This window comes from Hylaeus volcanicus, chromosome 1, assembly GCF_026283585.1.
Source record: "Hylaeus volcanicus isolate JK05 chromosome 1, UHH_iyHylVolc1.0_haploid, whole genome shotgun sequence".
Taxonomy (NCBI): Eukaryota; Metazoa; Arthropoda; class Insecta; order Hymenoptera; family Colletidae; genus Hylaeus; species Hylaeus volcanicus.
This window is the reverse complement of record NC_071976.1, coordinates 6685283-6701931: the sequence shown is the minus strand read 5'-3', so window position 1 is coordinate 6701931 and position 16649 is coordinate 6685283. Positions and strand designations below refer to the sequence as shown.

Genomic DNA, 16649 nt, shown 5'->3' with positions numbered 1-16649 from the left:
TCCAGTAAAATTGTGAACTCGGAAATTCAAGGATCCATCGCGTGATCCGTCGAGCATCGTGGCTGTTGCGGCCAGCGGGAGCCCCCCGAAGTCACGATGGCTAATTAAGCGCCTAATTTCATATACAACGGCTTATTCTGTGTGTTTAGGCGGCAACATGAGGACCGTAATAGTGTTTTGTGTAATATCGTTGTCCCTGGTCGCTGGGAGCGTTCGGGATGACCCAGACTGGTGGCGGACGATGTCGCTTTATCAGATTTATCCTAGGAGCTTTAAGGACAGTGACGGAGATGGCACCGGGGATTTGAAAGGTATGCTCCTCTCGTCTGAGGATTTGTGCTTGGAGAAACTCAATTATTTCACTGTAAAGTCTATATTAATTAACTCAACTTTAGTTAACTTTGATCGATAACTTAGAAAAAGTAAACGATTTCCTGTGGTAGGATTCTACAAGTTGATAATTATACTAGGAAAAGTATGTGGGAAATATGGGAAAATTCCGAGTAGAATATTAATAATAATATACGTGTTATACCGTTTGGAAGACAAGATATATTTTCATTTATGTTTCTATTCCTCTTAATTATTTATTGAAAATAGATTTTATCAGTGTTCAGACAATCATTTCTAATGGAAAGAATTAATAAATGTTGCCTTAATTCCATAGTGTTAATTACATGCAATTTCTTATTTTCGCTTCAATACCACGATAATCCATAAAACGTCCATAAACAACAGCGTATTGCAAAATGTATGTAAAATATTAATCACTTAAACCAAATAACGTTACACCTCGGTAACAACCCGAAATGATCGACCAGATTCTTCGTTATCCAATCGAGATACACGACCGCAGAAATCGGAGGAATCCGTCGATGGCCGACCACAAAGGTCGATACTTGATTGAGAACCGATTTTTTTACGGTTTCAGGTATACAAAGCAAGCTACAGCACCTGATCGACTCAAACGTCGACGCGTTCTGGATGTCTCCCATCTATCCCAGCCCGATGGTCGATTCTGGCTACGATATATCCGACTTTCGAAATATAAATCCCACTTTCGGCACTCTGCAGGACTTCGACGAGTTGGTGAGAGCTGCGCACAACAAGTCCTTGAGGGTAATCATGGATCTCGTTCCGAATCATAGCTCCGACAAACATGAATGGTTCCAGAAGAGCTTGCAGAACATCGAACCTTACGATAATTATTACGTATGGCACAAGGGCAAAGTACTTGCGAACGGCACTGTCGTTCGACCCAATAACTGGGTGAGTTTTATTCCAATTCCCCTTTGCGGGCAATTTTTTACTTTTAATTACTGTAGAGACTAACAGGGTAGAGAATAACAGGCTTGATTTTATTTTATTCCATGTGTCGTGTTTTATTGAAAATTAGCTTGGATGAAGTCTGTATTTCGGGAAGTTTGGACCTACCAAAGCCTTATGGTCTACTACAATCTTCGTAATGACATAATAATTCTCTAATTAACTTCCCGATTTATAGGGAAGTTATTGTATTTGCCCCTAAAATGAAAAATCGATTTTTTTTTAGCAGATCTCCATGTTTCAAGGTCATTGGAGTTATTTTAGCCTATTTTTAACAAATTGTTCGTGCGCGCGCGCGTATGTGAACGTATGTAAACAAATTTTTCGTTAACGTTTTCTAAAAAACTAATAGCGAGATCAAAATGATCGATGATGCAATCGATGTGTATCAATCTAACTTAGAGCTGGTTAGATTTTGTTCTAATTCGATCCAGTAGTCTCTTAGTTTTTTTTTAAGAAAACTTAACTCAATAACGCAATCTAGATGGGAGAATATAAATTTATGAGCGAATAACTAAACGGAAATAATATACATACGTATATTGCTATTATTACATTTGTATGCATATGTATAACACATGTATATATACATGGTATATATACATATATATGTACAGGGTGGTCCAAAAGTATGGAAACAGTCAAATATTTCCAAAATGGAACATTTGTAAGAAAAATGGTTTAGAGAAATGTTTTAGGGTTTCAAAAATTCTATCTATTCTATTTTTTTAATGGAACACCTCATTTTTTATCATGCACTGTGGAAGCTGGCTGTGAGACCTTTTCAAAACACTAGTTTCAAACATTTTTTTTATTCGCGATAGATGACGCTGTAATCGGAAATCGGGAAGTTCTTTGTGTGGTCCGTAAAGGGTCGCGCACAAAATAAACATGAATAGCTACATGAATCAAGCGAGCAAGAACAACCCTACTCGCAAGCTCGTGAAGCGAGCGAGCAACAATAACTAGCCAGTTTCTTTAATTTCTCTTATCTCTTGAATTTTTCTTATCTCTTAAATTTCTCTAATTGTTTATTTTTTTTTTTCAATTTCTCTAATTTCTTTAACTTCTCCAATCTCTTGAATTTCTCTAATTTCTCTAACTTTTGAATTTTGTTCACAAAGGTGAGCGTATTCGGTGGATCAGCTTGGACATGGAGAGAGGAACGACAGGCGTACTACCTCCACCACTTCGCTCCGGAACAACCAGATTTGAACTACGTCAGCGAACACGTTGTACGCGAAATGAAGGTAGGCGAAATAATTAAAATTAATCATGCGGCACTGGTCGAAGTCGCGATATCCGATTACGAGATCGTTGTGATGGCGCTTGGATGAAATCCGCGCTAAGATTAAATTACTAAGCAAAGTCTCGTTTTCATTCCAACCATGAATAGTACTATTTCTTTTCCGTCGTAGTCGATATTGTGACAGTATTTATTTATTTTGTGTTTTATAGCTCGTTGTATCGGTAACATACCTAAGCGTGATTCTCGTTTGTTTTTGTAACCGATGTATCATGTAAATTTGTGTATTCTCGGGACGGACCTTTTAAAAACACGTAACGTTTATTGGAGAGTGTTTTCCATGATGTGCGTAGGTGCAGAAATATTGTGGAAAATACTGTGTGACGTGACACATGTGAAAAACAATGCGGCATTCATAGGGAGGGGTTTTATTAAGCGCTCAACGCGACATATGTACTCTTCCAAACATTTATGAACTCATTCTGCTGACTAATTCAATTTTCTGGGCGAAAGTATTTCTATATTCAACCTATTCGATTGATAATTTACTTAATAACAGTGCAAATTGGTTTCACTTTTCAGTATCGAGTATAATATTCTATTAAACGCGACATATGTACTCTTCCAAACATTTATGAACTCATTCTGCTGACTAATTCAACTTTCTGGGCGAAAGTATTTCTATATTCAACCTATTCGATTGATAATTTACTTAATAACAGTGCAAATTGGTTTCGCTTTTCAGTATCGAGTATAATATTCTATTAAACGCGACATATGTACTCTTCCAAACATTTATGAACTCATTCTGCTGACTAATTCAATTTTCTGGGCGAAAGTATTTCTATATTCAACCTATTCGATTGATAATTTACTTAATAACAGTGCAAATTGGTTTCACTTTTCAGTATTCGAGTATAATATTCTATTAAACTCTTCGACGAAAATTTAAATGCGCTGTTAAATGAATTTCCTGAATATTAAAATATTATCTGCAGAATTAAACTCCTCGTCTAACTGGTATTCGTTAATGACATAATAAACGCCCAATTCGATGATAATCTTCCATTCTAGCTTGGATGAAGTACTTGCTACGCTTTCTACGAAAGTCCCACGAGGAATATCTTGCGCGTATCAGAGTTCTGATTACCTTTGACTACCACGATAACGATGGAGATTTTCTAAATGAGCAGATTCCTCATTTATTTCACTGATTGCACAGATTGCCTCTTTTATAGATGGTTATCCTACTCGTGGGGTTCTCGGAACGCTCTACGCGATTTCATTAGCTTCGTTTCTTCGCGCAGAAAGAGAAATAACGAAGAACAGAAGAGCTACGAAAGATGTTTCTTATAAAAAGGCACAATGTTGAATTCGATGCCACGAATTTGGCGAGAAACAGCAACGGAGACGAATGAGAATGGCAAATATAAAGACAATAGCGTTATGTTTTCATTGGGCAACGAGTTCGATTATTTAACTTGTAACAATGGTACATGCTGCTACGAGCAGGCACTTAAGATGTTATCATTGCCATACGTTTCCACGCCATAGTTAAGGTCTCCTCACTACAAACGTACAGCAATGATAATTAAACACGCTGAGTCATTTATTTACACTGTCTGTATTCCCAAGTATAGATTTTTTATTTTATTCTCTGGACCAGATAACATACATATATGATTATTTTCTATATTATAATTATTCTATATTATAATTATAATTATATTTATTTTCTTGAGTACCCTTCTGTCACCTTCTTAGCAAAGTATCGAATTCTCCAACATTCGGCTCGATATCTCGGTTATCATCGATTCTATCAACATTGTGTATAGAACCGGAAAGTTTCCAGCCTTCATTTCCAATAACTTTCATTCTATACATTTTCGTCCTAAAAGCAAGAACGAGAAAGATATGAAACATCTTATGACACCTCGCACCACTTTCTCCAGAAAAGGATTTTTGTGACGTATCAAAACTTCTACTTGAAGTCGTGCTACAATTTTTTCCAAGACAACCCAGTTTTATTTATACAGAGGCATGAAGTAAATCTTCGATAAAAATTGCATGAAGTGTTAAGTCGGACTCGTACCTCGAATAGTTGAACGTTTTATAAATCCGACGGCAGAATACCTGAGTAAGATATCATCTAAAATCCTCGAGCGACCCGAATCCGCGATTTCGCTTGGTCTGAATGAAATCCCTTAAATTTTCACACCCGGTTGAAATTTTAATAGACGCATTTGGAGAGGTAGCGACGATCGATGAAGCAGCTATCGCGCAAATACGACTAGACCTCGTCGAATCCATTAGACTACATTAATACACGCTACAGCTTCGCGGATCCTACGCAGGATGAAACAGAAATTGCGGATATAGACGTTGCGTAAAATTTAGATAGAAGCCTGAGAATTTACCCTCGGAATTTTGGCGCCACGCGACATGTAGCGGTCGAATTTTAATGAACGGAGACGAACTATTCAGAACTTCGATCGCTCGCGGTATTCGTCTAGTGACATCCAATATACATATATTCGCGAGATCCAATATGCGTATAATAGAATTCGTTGGTAGTTCGAGAATTGTTCCCAAGTTTCGACATTCGAAAGCGTGTCGATGCAATTTCTGCGAGGTGGGAACAGAGGATGTGGTTAGGCTTGTCGATGGGGGTGGATGTTTGGGCAAATTTATATTTTAGACGGATGTAGACGGAGAATTGAAGTTTGAAGGAATGTGTGTCTTATCGTTTGTGGATTTCATATGCTTCATATAATACTTCATATATTTTATATATTATATATTATACTTCACATATTTTATACACCTGTATATGTAGATATTTCGTATATATTTTTGAATGTATGCACATTCTTATTCCCTTAAATGCGTCGCTATCCATCCATAACTTAAATTAGAATATCCTATAGGAGGATGCCACATGAAAATATTATATATGACACGCGAGAATATTAAATAGAAAAATGACACATGAGAGTATTACACATTAAATACACCGATGAACATATACAGTAAAACCTGTTTTTGTGCGGTGGATAGGGACCGCATAAAAAAAGTCGGACTTGGAAAATACATCAATGATTTATGAAATAGATGAGAGAATGCTTTCAATTAAATTAAATAATTAAATTAGACCTAAAGAAATTGTAAAAATATTTAATTCTTCATTGTACATATACATGGAGAAATTTTCAAATTATACATCGAATAGTTTGCTGCTACTCGTCGTAATCCAAAACGCGCATCTTCTTGTGATGAATTGGTTGAAAATCGCTTTCGTCGCTTAAAGATAGGATTTAAAAAAAAATAAAAAAAATAAATAAAAATAAAAATCATAAAAACTACATATAAATATAAACAACAGTAACTAATTCATTCACCTTTAATCTCACTACAAAATGAATCCTCAATTACGTGAATTGTGCCTAAAACTCTGAATACGAAGCGTATATGTACTGTTCGCGCGTCGAGCGACAATATGTACGTAACTGACTCTTCCTTGTCACGAGATTGTTTAAAATAAATGAACAGAGCATCGCGAAGTCCAGATACATCGTTGTCAAGGGGACCACGTAATCAGAGTTCGTCCACAGCATGTATATGTACATTGATAGGAAACATTAAACTGGTGCTAACGCCGCTAAGATTCGTATACCGCATAAAAATAAATCGCACAAAACCAATCGCATAAAAATAAAATCGCACAAAAAAGGACAGCACAAGAACAGGTTTTACTGTACCGGAGATATAAAGAAAATTTCTAAAAATGACGAACGTTCTCCAGGACATCATGAGGTTCTGGCTGGACAAAGGGGTGGACGGGTTCAGGGTGGACGCGGTGAACCACCTCTGCGAGGACAACAGATTCCTGGACGAGCCACTGTCAGGGAAAACGAGCAACCCCGACATGTCCGATTACACCGTGAAAATATACACGGAGGATCAGCCGCAAACGTACGAGGTCGTGCGGGGGTGGAGGGAGGTTCTCGACGAGTACAAGGACTCCCCTAGGATCATGATGATGGAGGCTTATACGAACATGTCGATGACCATGAAGTATTACGTGTCAGGGGCACATTTCCCATTCAATTTCAAGATGCTCGTGGACCTGAACGAAAATTCGACCGCGGCCGATTTCCAGAACGTGATCAACGGGTGGATTTCGAACATGCCGTATGGCAGCACTGCTAACTGGGTGGTGAGTTGCAAATGGTTACAGTTTGTTTAGGATAACGGAAGTTTTTCTGAGGACGAGTATAGGAAAGGATTCAGAAAAAGTTGATAGAAAAGTTATAAGAAAATGTTCAACATGAAATACAGTATAGTATATAGTATACAGTGTAGTAAATATAAGGTAAATGAAAATGAAAATTGTTTACGCAGAATGGAAACCACGATAAATCGAGGCTGGTAGCTCGATTAGGTGAGCAAAAAGCCCGTGTCATGACTCTTATGGCGCTTCTGCTGCCAGGCGTTAGCGTGACGTACAATGGCGAAGAGATCGGCATGAATGACACTCATATCTCCTGGGAAGACACACAGGACCCGCAGGGATGCAACGCAGGCAAAGAAGGGTACGAAAAATCCTCCAGGGATCCGGCCAGGACTCCTTTCCAATGGGACAATACCACATCAGCTGGTGAGATATTTAAAAGATATCTAAGATCATCTAAGGACGCTAGAAATGTTAGAACTTTTGTGGGGGGAAAGACTAAAGAAAGGAGAGTCAAACATTGTTGACACGAACAATTTTTGAACGATTAAGGGAGTCCTTAATTAAATTTAGAGGGTGTTAGGATATCTCAGAGACTGAGCTAAGAATATTCGTACATTGGTCTATTAATGAAGGGAGCAATTATGGTTCGTGAAGTTACTTTATAGTTATCAAATTTTCACGCTCCTGTCAACCACGCGTGCTTTTATCGTCTTAGTGTCCTTAATCCCTCTGCTGCGCTGCCGTAGGTATTAGAGATTAATCACCCTAAGGACATTCGTTGGTAGCTTAAGTATGAACAGTTGAACACATACATTCCTCTCGAACTAGCAAATGAAATTCCTAGCAATATTATTAGAGATGTTAGGTCGAGTCGTAAGTTACTTCTGTTGTTTTATCACACATTTATTTTGCTCTCTTTAAATAACAATATTATATTAATTTATTATGTATTCACCACTATTATCTATAACATTCTCCCATCTTCCTGGGAATTTATCAATTCCATCCTTGTAAAATGTGGTTGGTTTGAACTGGAAGAAGTTTTCGACAGCCTGCCTGACTTGCTCTTCAGAATTGAAGCTTTTTCCATTCAAAAAGTTTTGTAAGGAACAGAAAAGGTGTTAGTCTGTCGGGGCAAGATCCGGGGAGTAAGGTGGATGTGGTAAAACAGACCATCCAAGCTCAAGAATCTTTTCTTGAGTCACCCTTGCTGTATGTGGCCACACATTGTCGTGTAAAAGAATGACGTTTCTGCGATGACGAGTGCAGGACGCTTTTCATGGAGTTTCTCTTGCACTCTTTGCAACTGTTGAACGTATGTATCCGCAGTAATCGTTAAATTTAACTTTAACAATTCGTGGTGAATTATTCCTTGACAATCCCACTATACACACAATAAAATCTTTTTGCCATGGATGTTTGCTTTCGGATCTGGTAGGGATGGTTGATCCTTATCAAGCCACTGTCTTTTGCGGACTATATTGTTATAGGTAACCCATTTCTCATCGCCTGTTACAATCCTGTTTAAAAAGGGTTAATTTTTTACCCGTGAGAGCAGACTTGTGGCGATTGACATGCGGTCTTTTTTATTCCGTTCACTGAGATTGTAAGGTACCCATACTCCTAACTTGCTGACTTTCTCTAATTTCTCTAGGTGGCGGTTAACAGTTGATTGTGATGTGTTCAACCTTTCTGCTATACCTCTTGTTGATTGACGTGGATTTTGCTCCAATATTGCCTTTAAAAGGTTGTCGTCAAAGTCGGAAGGACGTCCCGCCCTCGGTTCGTCTTTTAAGGTCGTATCTCCAGAACGGAATTTTATAAACAAATTTCTAACTGCCCGATCAGTTATTAGTCCTTCACCATATACACTGCATATTTTGTCAGCTGTCGCCTTAGCACTATTGCCTTGTTTAAATTCCCAAAGCATTACATGACGAATATGTACTTTTTGACTATCCATTTCAGAGGTGAAAAAAAAACCAGTTTAACGTAACGTGTATCACACAAAACAGTTGACAAAAGACTAACAGAAGCCTCGTCCGTATAGTGAAAACAAAAACTTGTTGTCATGGTAACTCATAGTGGGTAGATACGAACAATGAGATTCTATTTAGCTGCATCGGAAGTTACTTATGACTCGACCTAATATGTACATATACACCACCCTCGTTTCGTTAATTTCCAGATTTATTCGAATTTCATTCATTATTCGGAACTTTAGAAATTCTAAATTTGATTTTGATTAATTCAGAATCATATTAGGTTGTCCCAAAAGTTTCTTTCCCTTTATTAATAAGTAATACATGCACAATATTTTATGTTTTACGTTACATTACTAAATTGTGCACGATTCATTTTGCTCCGTTACTGTTACAACATGAATATCTACGAAATTAGATTGTCTATTTATAGAAACACGACCACATAAAATAATTGAGCGCAACTCGCGAAAGAAACTTTCGGGACAACCTAATATATTAGTCCTAAAGTATCTGCAGAGTGAGTATTATATTTTGCAATTTTGTTCGAAGTCTTTTCGCGTAGTTGAAATTTCCTCGAATTTTAATGTCTTAATCAGGGGGAACGAAGTGTACTAATAATGCGCAAACGAGCGACTTTAAAGCACACTCTACTTTAATTCGATTATTATAAATGTACTCTGTCAGCGTTAAAATAAACACTGACCGCTCGAATGTACCTCATTGAAATTTAAATTTCGTACCTAGATATGGGTACACAATATTTCAAGGAATAATATTCAGTAGCAAATACCACACGGTTGAATTACATTTTCCACCAACTTCTCTCAATATATTAGGTTGTCCCAAATGTTTCTTTCGCTTTATTAATAAGTAATACATGCACTATATTTTATGTCTAATGTTATATTATTGAATTGTATACGATTCATTTTGCTCCGTTACTGTTACAACATGAATATCTATGAAATTAGATTGTCTATTTATATAAACACGACCACATAAAATAATTGAGTGCAACTCGCGAAAGAAAGTTTCGGGACAACCTAATATAATCTAATAATAATTGACAATCTACGTGAGGAATCTCTTAGACATCTGTCTTCCCAAGATGACTCTAAAACTTTAAACCGAAGAGTCACGAAACCCTCGAATGAGAATTTGTTAAGGAGATTAAGTTTCATCCTGGGTTACATAGACGTATCGATGCCTGCCAGCGAAGCGAGCCGTCTATCGATTGCGATGAAACAAATTTCCGTGTCTCCAGCAGATTTCTTACGTAAAACGGTTCGTTCGATTACATTGCGCGAAGCGTTTAAGAGAAATTGAGGTAATAATAAGCTGGGGACACAAAGAAACCATTCGAGACTCCACTGTTAATACTAATAGCTCCTCTGGACTACTTGAACGTTAAAAACAAGTCTCCCAATAAAGACTCGAGCAATTTTTAACGCTAGTTGTGTCTTCATCAAAGTTATCACCGGTCGTTAATGTCGTATAAATCTTTCAACGATACATGGTGCTTTTCATAATTATAGTGTATATGAACATTTGTTGATTCAGCAACGATCATTCAAAAATTTATTTAGATTCTTCTCCCGAAAAAGAACAACCAATTTCACTTTCAATTAAACAATTTCCTCGTCAGGAGATAGCTTTTATATCACATTCGCGTTAAAGTTTCTCTGCATCCTTTCGTGAGCATTCTTATCCAGGTAAACTCATCCTCCGAAATAACTCTTCTAACCTGACTAAAACTGCAATAAAAATATCGCAGGATTCTCGAGGAACCCGAAAACCTGGCTGCCAGTGAACGAGAATTATAAAACCCTCAACCTGGCCTCGGAGAAGGAAGACGAGCACTCCTACTACAGCTTTTACAAGACGGTTTCGAATCTGAAGAAATCGCCGATGGCCAAGAATGGGAACTTAATCACGAAGCTCTTGAACGAGAACGTTTTTTCTTTCGCCAGGTAAGCAATCGATCCCAGGTGAATCACGACGAAGCAAATTTCAATCACCGAGGGGGATGGAAAGGAGCAATTATCAGGCGAATGTTTAAAGTTAATCGTTCGAATCGTCGACGGTTCGAAATTACGTTCACATTCGATCTAGCCGATTCGTCGATTAGCATCCCCCTTCGAGCCTTAAACATGATCTCTGTCGTGAACTTTGCAGGGAAACCTTAAAGGACGGATCTATTTACGTAGTGGTGAATCTTGGCCACGAGGAGGAAACCGTGGACTTATCGGTGTTCGATAACGTATCGAGACGATTGAATCTGTATTACGCCACTGGTAGATCTGATTTATTGCCAAGGTGAGTGCACGGTTGTTGCGCAACGGCCGCAATAACGTTTTATTTATCTAATAAACCGAGTCGTCGGTGATGAATCGGCGCAATTATGGTAGACGGGAGCGTGCATCGCTGCATACTTTCCTGGAGACGCTGTCGACGAAGGGAAAGTACTTTTTCAGCGTGCACGAAACTGTACTGGGAGTTTAAAAAAAAAAAAAAAAAAATAGATGAGTGAAATTTTGGAACTTGGAGTTAGAATGAACGAGAAATTCTGAGTTGAGATAAATTTATAGATTTAGGATGGTTAGAAAAATAAATGAGTGAAATTCGGAAGTTAGAACGAACGAGAAATTTTGATATGGGTTAGATTTCTATATCGGTTACAGTTTCGGCATCATTTTTATCCGTGACCTGGGAATTTTCAAAGTGATATTCATTGAAACGATATTTATTCAATGATATTAAATAATATAATATGATTTACGGTGATTGGAATTATAATATGAAAATTTTGTGATGTTGAATGATATTATTTCAAATGAATCGATACTATTTGTATTCGTTAGTAATTTCTGATTCATGAAAATATTTATCAGTCAACTAGATTTTTTAATTATTAGATGTTAGAATGAAGACTCCACATATGGGTTTAAATAATGTGCTCCATAAATTCTTCCTTTATTAATATAGAAGTCTCTCGGTTTGTGAGAACATAAAGATCCCCCCATCGGTCGGTGTGGTCTTCGTCAGCAAAGGGGATGATAGTCATCACGAACATCACGGTGGAACTATACTGGAAACCCGTTCAGTCGTGTCTATGTCCTTCAGCAAAGTAGACATTGTCAGAAACGAATGGACCAAAACATACTTGGACGATTAATTGATTAATTTCAATTCTTCGTCAACGCATTCATTGTATTCGTGTATTATTATATTTATAAGCATTCTCGGTCCCTTTAAGTATAACAGATGTATTAGGTTGTCCTAAAAGTTTCTTTCGTTTTATTAATAAGTAATACATGCACAATATTTTATATCTAATGTTCCATTATTGAATTTTGTACGATTCATTTTGCTCCATTACTGTTACAACATCAACATCTAAGAAATTAGATTGTCTATTTATGTAAACACTATCGCACAAATAATTGAGTCCAAATTACGAAAGAAACTTTTGGGACAACCTAATACAAGTACCAGTAACATAATTCCTGGTGTATATACATATGTGACATTACACTTTATAAATTATGAAGATTTACTGTACACTCCACGTGTGCACAATCGATACTCGAATTAATAATAAACGAATAAAAATAATTCCTTATCGATGCTCATTGGATCATGGCGCAAGTCTCGATAAATTTCTAACGTGTCTTTTCCATCGTCAAAGATTTCCTCGAATATGAGTAATAAATAAGACTTATGCAATTGGCAATTAAACATTTCCAACATTTGAAAATGTTGGAGTAACGAAACTGGTCGCGAAGCTCAACGAATACCTGCAAGAATTAAACACAGGTGAGTCAAAACTAATTCCAACCCTTTGACGATTATTTCACAAGGCATCCCACGTGTTTATGGAACAATCCTTATGCTCCTTGAAGGTCTTGTAGCAAAACCATTATCCTCAGGTTGGTTTAACTGGTGGGTAACGCTTATCGCAGGCCATTCTTCGCAAAAGTCGAAGAATATTTACATGTATGTGTACTTTTAAATAGACATATTCGTGTAAATAACTGTCATTAATCCTTAATAGGTCGCACGTGGAAGTTTTCTCTGATTGTCCATGTGTAGAAGTTGAAAATGCTAGGAGCTTCCATACCTTGCTTTTGCAAAGCACGCAGTTTAATTTATAAAGGAGTCCTAATCAAAATCAAGTAACATGACTTGATTAATTAATGATTTTAAATTTCAGAATTACCTTTCCATATACATTAAAAATTTACCAAGGCTCATCCAACGACCAAATACTCGGAAAACTATAAATTAAATAAAGTCAATTTTCGAGTAAAGTCAAGTCTCGAGTTCAATTTTGATTAATTTTCGTACCAAAGATTAGGATTCCACACTAACGATGTTTTCGTTTCGTTTCAAACAAGTCACGAAAATTTGTCACAGAAGGCCCTTTACAGTAATGATTCCCAAATAAATTTTTCATCGCTTTTAGCATAATTACTCATAGTTGACACTTGAAACTCGGAAAATAACTTTCTCCATTAGTGTATGATTAATGTAGGCCGACACGAGCTCGTGCGCCGTGCAAACGGATATTCGACAGGCGTCATTGATCTACGCGCGCATCGATCCTTTGTGTTGGCGACAAAAGGAGTAGTCAATGGCCATAATTTATTTACCTTGGTTGTAGCTACGTGCTTGTTTAATCGAACTGCGCAAACAGAGAGCTAATTCAGCGGACGTGGCACGCAACGCTGCCGCGAAACCCACGATACCGCAATAATAAATCCTTTATGGTTCAAGCAACTATGTAGCTATTCCTACGAAACGTAACCATAGATTACTAGCTTAACAGCAGGAACGTCGAAGCTGGTTCTAATTCAACATAAACAGATAGAGGGGAAATGCCAAAGTTTCTAATGCCAAAGTTTCTAATGCCAAAGTTTCTAATGCCACCCTTTTCTTATTGCTTAATCATCTGTTAGAAATTAATTCTTTCCCTCTCGAAAACAAACTGTACTTTTGTACATATTTTAAATCGTTTTATAACAAGAAAACATGTTATTTGTCGTTTCCTAATAATTTCGAAGCAGAATAAATAATGGATATTGCATTTTTGCGTGGAGTTACTTTTAGACTATGGATTCTATCCATTTATGGCGTACAGTAATGGATATATTCTACAATTAATATAATATTATCTCATTGTGGACAAGTGTATTTCTATACAGTGTATTTTTTGTATTAACTTGTGTCAAAAATGCATAAAATCCGCAGTCTATTCATTTCCTTTCGAATCGTGCCCCAAAGAGTTATTGGAGTGTTCTATTTTCAGTCACAAGACTGTCCTGTTTCTTGCATTCACTTTACATAAAGGAAAAAGCTACGTTTTCGATACAATCGCGAAAAGAAGTCTCCAACCGTTTATTGTGACGTGTTCTTCGCTTCAATGGACGGTTTGAAAGTAACCAGCAAGCAAGTGAAGTGAAATACAAATGAATCTGCCTAATAATGCGATAAACGTAATAAGTAATTATTTAGAATTACGCAACACTAGCTTATTTCCGTAGCGGTGAAAAGGTTCCAACTTTCGCCCAATCTTGGTTCCTAAGGTGTAATTACGTTTTTTAACTAATAATAGTTATCGACAACAGCCTTGTAGATTGTCGAAAGGGGTATCGAGGACTTACTCCTTAAGTAATAGGAAGGCACAATGATTCTTTGTTCTAGAATGGCCTTCTCCCTCCTCCGATATACAGGGTTATCCAAAATAGACTATAGAAATTTTTTTAAAAATAAAATAGATACTCTTTTAATTATACTAGTATTTTTATTTAATTATCAGGTATTATTAATGACAATTATGTGTGAAGAACGATATCTGATGATCACCACGACCACGTTTACAGACATCAATTCAAAAATCAAAATTTTCGATAATATTTTGGTATATTTGCTCGTTTAATTCACCGATTTCATTTCTAATGTTGTTTTTTAGGTCACGAATTGTTACTGGTTTGCTGGCATAAACTTTACTTTTCAAATAATCCCAAAGAAAAAAATCCAATGAGGTTTAACCACACGATCGAGGTAGCCAATTCACATCGCCATTCCTTGAAAATAATCGACCATTGAATTTCGATCGCAATAAACTGATGTTTTCACGCGTTGTGTGTGACGTAGCTCCGTCTTGTTGAAAATAAACATTGCTTATGTCAATTCCATTTAATTTCGGCCATAAATAATCAATAACCATTTCATTATAACGTGCACCATTCACTGTAATTGCATCTTCATTCTTGTTTTCGAAAAAGAATGGACTGATTACGCCTTTCGTTCAAAATCCACACCAAACAGTAACTTTTTTTTGACGAAGTGATGTTTCTTTAATGGCTCTCGGTTTTCCATCTCCCCATTCGCGACAATTTTGCTTATTGACGTGTCCATCCAATGTGAAGTGAGCTTCATCGCTGAAGATGATGTTGCGTGAAAACGATGCATCAATTGAACGATGTTCTAACAACCAATTAGCGAAATTTCTCCGTTTCAAATGGTCACGTTCTTTCAATTCTTGAGTTAATTGAATTTTGAAAGCATGCAAATGCAAATCTTTATGCAAAATTCGCCACAAACTGCCACAAGAAATACTCAATTCTTGAGAACAACATGGAACTGAAGTTGATGGATCATTAACAACACTGTCACGAACAGCAGCAATGTTTTCATTCGACCGAACTGTTTTTGGTCCGCCAGACTTTGCTTTATCATGAACAGATCCAGTTTCATCAAATTTTTAAACCAAATTTCTAATTGTTTGCTTTGATGGACGATTATGTACGCCGAAAAAATCACGTAATTCACGATGGGTATTTTTTATTGAGCACTGACTTTCAAAATAAATTTTAATCACTTTAACACGCTCTGCAATCATGTACGACTCAATAGTTAAAATTGTCTATCATTGTAGGTTAGAAATAAAAGAAAGCGACAACAAATAAACATGACGTTTGATAGATGTTCTCATTCAACACCCTAAAGGTACTTTTGGATAACCCTGTACTTCAAGACCTTGAAGATTCTCAAAGGGAATGTCAAGACATGAATCAATACTGACACTTCATATCGAGATAATCACACCTTAAAAAGTAATAATGTACGATGTTTGCTCTGGACCATTGAATATACCCGCCAACCCCCCGCTCCTCACGTTCGACATATTTCAAGACCTTGAAGATCGTCAAAAGCGGTGTCAAAGCAATATTGACACTCCATATTGAGAGAACAATTTCTCAAAATATTAGGTTGTCCCGAAAGTTTCTTTCGCGAGTTGCGCTCAATTATTTTATGTGATCGTGTTTACATAAATAGACAATCTAATTTCATAGATATTCACGTTTTAACGGTAATGGAGCAAAATGAATCGTGCACAATTCGGTAATGTAACATAAAATATAAAATATTGTGCCTGTATCACTTATTAATAAAGCGAAAGAAACTTTTGGGACAACCTAATAACTTCTTAAAAAATAAGAATGCACAATAATTGTTTGCTCTGAAATATTGAAACGATCTCCCCCCCCCCCTCCCCCCCTCCTCTGACATACGCCACAGCCTTGAAGATCGTCTAAAAGAGATCTCAATACGCGAATCAACATTGACGCTCCATATCGAGACTTCTTAGAAACTAATAATGCACCATGATTGTTTGCTCTACAATATTGGATGATCTCCCCCTTCGACATATTCCGAATCTGTTGAAATTGTTGACGTATGCGCCATTGTATCTAATTAACGTACACAAGACAGAGTCGTTCCGTTCAACTAATTGTTACGTAACTGAACTTGTACTTACACGCAGTAGATGGAAATGAAACAATACGCGGTG

The 16649-nt window shown here is 36.9% G+C and overlaps 1 protein-coding gene across 3 annotated transcripts in view; it reads left to right on the top strand.

Annotated features, from left to right (window-relative positions):
• The window catches only part of LOC128879750 (alpha-glucosidase-like), a 34280-nt gene extending 21867 nt beyond the window's left edge, over nucleotides 1-12413 (top strand). For all 3 annotated transcript variants that reach the window (XM_054129193.1, XM_054129184.1, XM_054129203.1), the window contains exons 2-9: nucleotides 150-311; nucleotides 932-1269; nucleotides 2451-2576; nucleotides 6375-6788; nucleotides 6974-7229; nucleotides 10566-10761; nucleotides 10967-11107; nucleotides 11777-12413. In XM_054129193.1, coding sequence (XP_053985168.1) covers nucleotides 158-311; nucleotides 932-1269; nucleotides 2451-2576; nucleotides 6375-6788; nucleotides 6974-7229; nucleotides 10566-10761; nucleotides 10967-11107; nucleotides 11777-11966 — 1815 coding nt within the window. In that variant the 5' untranslated portion in view covers nucleotides 150-157 and the 3' untranslated portion in view covers nucleotides 11967-12413. The remainder of the gene's footprint in view (nucleotides 1-149; nucleotides 312-931; nucleotides 1270-2450; nucleotides 2577-6374; nucleotides 6789-6973; nucleotides 7230-10565; nucleotides 10762-10966; nucleotides 11108-11776) is intronic.
• The last annotated feature ends 4236 nt before the right edge of the window (nucleotides 12414-16649 follow it).